This window comes from Musa acuminata, chromosome BXJ1-9 (genome assembly GCF_036884655.1).
Source record: "Musa acuminata AAA Group cultivar baxijiao chromosome BXJ1-9, Cavendish_Baxijiao_AAA, whole genome shotgun sequence".
Lineage (NCBI taxonomy): Eukaryota > Viridiplantae > Streptophyta > Magnoliopsida > Zingiberales > Musaceae > Musa > Musa acuminata.
The window spans coordinates 40,317,501-40,324,302 of record NC_088335.1 but is presented as its reverse complement, the minus strand read 5'-3'; the positions used below and the strand labels follow the sequence as shown (position 1 = coordinate 40,324,302).

General features: G+C 34.6%; 1 protein-coding gene across 1 annotated transcript in view; it reads left to right on the top strand.

Moving 5' to 3' along the window:
- The first annotated feature begins 2,038 nt into the window (after window positions 1–2,038).
- Window positions 2,039–6,802, top strand: part of LOC135593526 (MADS-box transcription factor 16-like) — a 6,342-nt gene continuing 1,578 nt past the window's right edge. The window contains exons 1-5 of the mRNA XM_065083636.1: window positions 2,039–2,342; window positions 2,461–2,527; window positions 2,634–2,695; window positions 2,793–2,892; window positions 3,310–3,351. Coding sequence (XP_064939708.1) covers window positions 2,155–2,342; window positions 2,461–2,527; window positions 2,634–2,695; window positions 2,793–2,892; window positions 3,310–3,351 — 459 coding nt within the window. The 5' untranslated portion in view covers window positions 2,039–2,154. The remainder of the gene's footprint in view (window positions 2,343–2,460; window positions 2,528–2,633; window positions 2,696–2,792; window positions 2,893–3,309; window positions 3,352–6,802) is intronic.

The window sequence follows — 6,802 nt, the reverse complement described above, 5'->3', positions numbered from 1 at the left end:
AGCATCTTCAGATTCCAAAAATGAGTTATGGAGGAATTAGACACAGTTTCTGTATCTCAAGGCAGAAAAAGCTAGAGCCTCTTATCTTGTAGTGTTGATTGTATAAAGATTATATAACTGCTTAATTAATATCTATAAACATGAATTTGCAATGCATGGATCAATTTCCTTTGTGTGTATTTTGTTTCAATAGATGGCTAATAACTATTAAACCAGGAATATCCCTTTGTATGTATCACAGTTTGCCAATTGTAATTCGGTCGAAAAATCAGGAGTATGATTTTTTTTATTTTTTATTTTTGTATAATATGCGGCCAAAATCAGCAGGATTCTAGTGAGAGAGTTCAAAGTAAAATTTGATTCTAGAATTGAAGGTTAAGTCACACTAATGGATGTGATACATCTAAAAGTTGTCTTATGAGAGGCAGTTTATATGACTACTGAAGCTTTCTGTATTTTGAGCCTACAACATGTGGATGGGGTCACTTCTCTTGTAAGCTATTAGGTAGTAGTATCCTTTCATTCTATGATGAGGAGAGAGGTCAATCATGCTTTTAATTGAAGTGGCTACATCTGTGTCTGTCTTGTATGGATAATATCAGAGTCAGTAGTTGGGTTCTGATGTTACATGTGATGTTTTAAAAGTCAATGCATCTTTGGTATATAGAAAAGTGAACCATTTGAGGCTGCATTACAGTGCTTTACTTGATTTAATAACTCACATTTTCCATATGGTGAATTCACAATTTGTCCTACTGGATATATAAACTGTTTTCCTTCTGATAAGCCCTAAAAGTAGGGTAGGTTATGCTCATCACGGGCAATGAGTCAGAAAGACAAAACAAGACTTTTACTGAGGGTGACACCATAGAGGAGACACACAACAAATATTCTAAAGTCTGAATAATATGTTATGGTTTCCTAGCCAGTTTTCAAGCATTTTGGATGTCAGACAAAGAAGTACTATCTTGATCTGAAGGCTGAGTGTATATCTGATAGTTTGTGTTTCAGAAATCCCAAAATTTCAGCAGTAATGAAAGATCAATAGTTTGGTCATTAAAAAAATGAACTAATAATAACAATAGCTCTAGAATGTTGACTACACCAATTGATGAAAGAAAATAGGGTATTATTATAAAACGATTGAGATGAATAGAGAGAGAATCAGTAGGTGTTGCAGTCTTCACCAAGAATATGTTTTCCTGCACACACTAATCTCCCTTTGCTCAATTAGATCATGTGAAAGAAATCTTGGTGGTAAAAGAAAGGTAGCTGATAGTAGATGTCAACATTACATCTGGAGAACTGCTCGGTGGTTCCTAACAAAAGAGGTGACTGTCAGCAACTTTGAGCTTCCTTAATGGTTGTCAAGTTTCATCTGTGTGGATGGGACATGACCCCTGTGACTTGACACACAAGCATCGCTCTTCTCGCATCTCGCACCCCCTCAAACCCATAGAGTTTGGCTGACAAGAGGGAGACACTCAGCCGACTCATTCTCGAAGCAAAGACGATAAAAAAAGAGTAGCAATGCCTCTGCTGTTCCTTTACAAGTACCACACAAGGCTTTTGTTTGTTTGAGAGTTTATGACCAGCAGAAGAAAGCCTGTAAATCTCTTATCCTCGGAACATTTACAGAGAGAGAGAGAGAGAGAGAGAGAGAGAGAGAGAGAGAGAGAGAGGGGGGGGGATGCAGGTGATGGAAAATACCGGTGAAGTTGAGTGTGTCGAGGGCAAAGAGAAGAAAAAAGAAAGAAAGAAAAAAAGCCAAGTATATAGATACTACAAAGATCATTGTTTGATTTGATTACCATCTTGCATACTTGCAGCTACATGGAAAATTACGAGAGATTCCTGGGGAAGTGTGAGACAAGGAAAAGTGACTGATTCTTAGTAGTGGCAGGACATCACATGCTATCAGTTACCTACAAGTCTTTCACAGACTTGGAAACACTGGCCCCATCTATGGGAACTCTGGCTTTTGCACTCCTTCCCTCAAATGGAAACCTCTTCCTTCTTTTTCTCTTGCTCCACACAACCCACCCACCATCTCCCCTCAGCAGCTTTATGGCCTCTTTTTGAGCCTCTCCTCATCTTTTCTTCTTCACTGTGTTGTTTCAGAAGAAGGGGAGATCATAGTGCAACGCGAGAGAGATGGGGAGGGGGAAGATAGAGATAAAGAAGATAGAGAACCCAACCAATAGGCAGGTGACATACTCCAAGAGGAGGACAGGGATCATGAAGAAGGCAAAGGAGCTGACTGTGTTATGTGATGCTGAGGTTTCCATCATCATGTTCTCCAGCACCGGCAAGTTCTCCGAGTACTGCAGCCCTTCCACCGAGTACATCAACCAACCTCCTCCTGCCTCTGCCTCTTTCTTTTCTTCTTCTTTCCATGTAGAGCTTCTCTTTCTTGCTTTGCTTTCCCTGCCTCATGTCACAGCTCACTGCCATGATCAGCACCAAGAAGATATTTGATCGCTACCAGCAGGTCTCCGGAACCAACCTGTGGAGTGCACAATACGAGGCAAGAACTACCTTCATCTCCGAGTTCCATGTCTGTATATGCTTTCACTCATGATCAAGGGTCTCATGTCTTACATGCTTCTTTCTTTCTCTTGGGGTGGAAGTAGAGAATGCAAAACAACCTCAACCATCTGAAGCAGATTAACCGCAACCTGCGTAGAGAAATAAGGTCCCTTCTCTTTTTCCTTTCCCTTTCTCCAAAGGAACACTATTTCTAGTTGCATATATATGAGCACCAAAGGGATGCTGTTTGATGCCATAAAAAGGCAAAGAATGGGTGAAGGCTTGGATGGGATGGACATAGAGGAACTGCGCGGTCTTGAGCAAAATTTGGATGAAGCATTGAAGGTTGTTCGCAATAGAAAAGTAAGAACACAGTTATCTATGGCATTTCTCTTGCAATACTTACTTGTTCTACTCGTAGATTTTCCATGATATACTCACTACAGAAAGATAGAGTATATGGTTTTAACTCTTCCTGTGATTGTTTCATCCGGTGAGAATTATTGTTCCTGGCTTCACTTTTCTGGATCTCTGAGCACTTGGAAGTTTCACATGTGTTGGAATATATATACATGTATATATAAATATATACATATGTATGCCTTGATCTTATTGTAACTGCTTCTGATCTCATTTAGGTTTCTTTTTCAATTTTAAAGTATAAAAAGAACAATCATGTACTTCCAAGTCAATATATATTCTTAAAAGCATGGCATTTGGCACCAGAAAAGAACATAAAAACTGCATCTAATACTTGATTCATTTTTGTTTTTATGGCAGTATCATGTGATCAGTACTCAGACAGATACCTACAAGAAGAAGGTATGTTGTCTTCATCCTTCGGAACCAAGATAACATCAACATAAGCAGTCCCTACTTAGCTGAATGTGCACAGAATAGGGCAAAATTTCTATTAAACTTTCATTAGCTTACTTTCAACTTGATAATGGCACTAAGAGAAGGCTTTTTTTAAACTCATTTCAGTTGTAGATTATTTCTCTAACAGACCAAAAAGAAAAACCTATATATTGACATAATTTTCTGTTTCCCTCTTAGTTATTGTGAATAATCATAGATTAATTATGATTCTTGTTGCTGTCTTACTTGCATGGTTAGTTTAACTCAAAAATTTAAGTACCTGTTGGACTGGTACGCTCGATAATGAGAAACATATTGATTATATATCGGTATCTAAATCGTTCTTGGTTGAACTTATCAATTGTACATACTTATCTATTATGGAGTAAATTTTTTTATCAGAACACATACTGAGAAGCTTTAAGCCACAAATCTTACGAGTAATGTGAAGAAGAAATTAGTTTTTATTACTATATATCAAGAATTATAATTCCAATCTATACCAATATATCGATCATTACTTGGTACGGTATGTACCGAGGCATATCGATGGTACGCCCAAATTCAAAAGAAAAATTTTAAAATAGAAAAAATTAGATTAAAAATTTTAAATTAAAAATAAATATAAATTTAGTATAATTTAATAAAAATATAAATTGATCCAATATCGATCAAATTTTGATTAAACTATCATTAAAATTACTAATCATAGTATTAAAAATTTAAATAAAATTTACTTAAACCTATTATACCATCACAAACATATGATCCAATCCTTAATATGCATGAAATATAAAGATTTAACCTATTAACTGTCTAATTTTAAAAAAATTAATATTAAACATATTAGTCATAATATTAAAAATTCTTAATTAATACTATTCTACCATCAAAAATATATCAAATAACATATTAAACATTAAGTTATACATAATTTAGAATAGACTTAATCATCTCATAAATCAATAAAAATCTAGAAAGATAATATATATCTCTTGATTAGAGTATTTTTCCTTTTAATACTTATAAATTAACCTCTTAAATTTGATCCAATCTATAAATTATAGCTTCGTTGAGTTTAGAAGATTAAAACACTGAGAATAAAAGAGATGTGAGTAAAATAAAGTTTAAGAGATTGAGAGAGTGAAAGTAGTTAAAAGAAGGGGGAGAAAAGGGTTTTTAAACCCTTTTCTAAGTCTCAAACAATTAAATTGACTATTTGAAATTAGGCAATCTCAGCTCTTGATTGGTAATAGTCGAAATCCAATCGTTATCAACTTGTACATCAGTAACAATCAAAATTCGATCGTTTATTGATTGGTATAGGTTGATAATGGTTGGATTTCGACCATTATTACCCAGTGTAGATCTCATACCATTTGATACATAATCAAGTGATCGATATCACCCAGTAGAGAGCGGTTCGCATATCAGTATTCTATCGGATTGGTACATTTGTATCGGGTGATATACATCAACTATATACTAAATATTACCCATTGTTTGCACACGAGTACACTATTCCTTTAGATGAAAACGTAAGGAAATATTAGGTGGCTTTGACGCAATATTTAATAGCTAAATTGGGGAAAATGGTTGGTCGTGTTAAAATATAATCTCACACAACTAGAGGATTAACTCAACATTTATCTTAGCCGGGGGTTTTAAAGATACAGAAAAAACCTAATTTTGTCGGAGGATCTACATCTCAGCTAAAAAAGGAAAACATCTATCCAGGAGAAATTAGCTAGAAACTAAGTATCAAATATTGGTAGCAAAAAGAATTTACGATCGAATATATCTCATAGCCATATGATCATACTAAGAAGTAATTACTGTATGATCACAGTATGAACTAGAGTCCTAAGTAGTGGAAATTGGAATGATATAACAAGTTTCACATAACTGACCTTCCTCTAGGACTGAAAACTTACGTGGACTTCACCACAAGTGTTGTTAGAGCTTTAACACAAGTGTCTGAATTCCATAGTTAGCGTTCCCTCTATTGTTAAATATGTTGCATTGCTTGAATTAAAATATGACATCAAAATAAGTTTGTCTTTTTTCATACAATATATTTTAGTCTTTAAAGGCTTTCATTAACATCCATATTAACATGCTTATCACTATACTGCATCTTGTTTATTATAAAATGTGTTTCTTTTATTTTTCAATTGTGTTTGTATTCATTTATAAGTTTGTACGTGACAGCATGCTTGTTTAAATTATTGCATCAATTAAACTTAGTATTTGTTTTCATATAGCCTACTTTGTATACATTTTTTATGCATTCATGTATTTTCAAAATCTTATTAATAAGTTAGCCTATCCAATTGTATTCTTCATCCATATTGGACAAGTATAGTTTCAAACTTTGCTATTTGTCTAATATCTGCAACTACATTCATTATGTGCCCTGATTGAAGGTGGATATAAATATAGGTATCCTAGCATCTGATCCATATCCTACATATGTTCATGCTTATATGTACCAAAATATGTAATGTTGCTATAGCATGTTAGTAAAATAAACATATAGTGAAATGTTCTTTATCGACAATTGGCTATGATAAACTAGTGAAGAACTAAGCCTTCAGCAACACATGCAAAGTGGAACAGGTGCTTCATACTGATAGTTGCCTAATCAGGGTTTAATTCTTTTGTGGTTGATTCATTCAACAAGGTTACACATTATTCATCATCTTGCTGGCATCCTCTGATACCATCTGACAGTCATTGTCAGATCAAACATGAAGTTCGCATCAAAAGGATCAAACAACAACATCACAGTTACACAGATTGTGAAACGAATCTCTAATATCTCAATGTTGCTGAGTTTATTGCTCATAATTATCTTGCCAACTCAATGAGTTATAGAGACAAGTTTTCGAGCATCTAATGGTTGGTAGGACTCAGGGTGGCAATTGGAAGAACTGTACGCAGGTTGTCAGCTGATAGTGTGTCACTTTGTATAGAGCTGTAGGCACAAATCTCATACTTTGTTGGCACATTAAGTGGTGGCAACTGTACAGAAACAAAGTTGCAGCTTGTTGGAAGTCCAACATAGAGAGATCTAAAGGATGATGAATTTGGTGCTGGAAATTTTTGGAGAAGAATGATAGGCTTTAAACAGAAAGGATAGTATAGGAGAAGAAAAGAGCTACTAACAACTAAAAAGTATATTCATCAATATCTCAATTTCTCAATCTCACAAACTTTAAGTATCGATATTTAACTTCAAAGATGGCGAATGAAAGTTGAGTTCAGTGTGTTCCTTTTTTTTTTTTGATCTTTCATCTTCTTTCCAGTTAACACTGCAATCTTATGGACTATATATTGAATTCATTGTTGAGGTGTTGGCTTTTTTTTTTTTTTCTTGTTGACACATTGATGCATTGTGGCACCTATGAATATT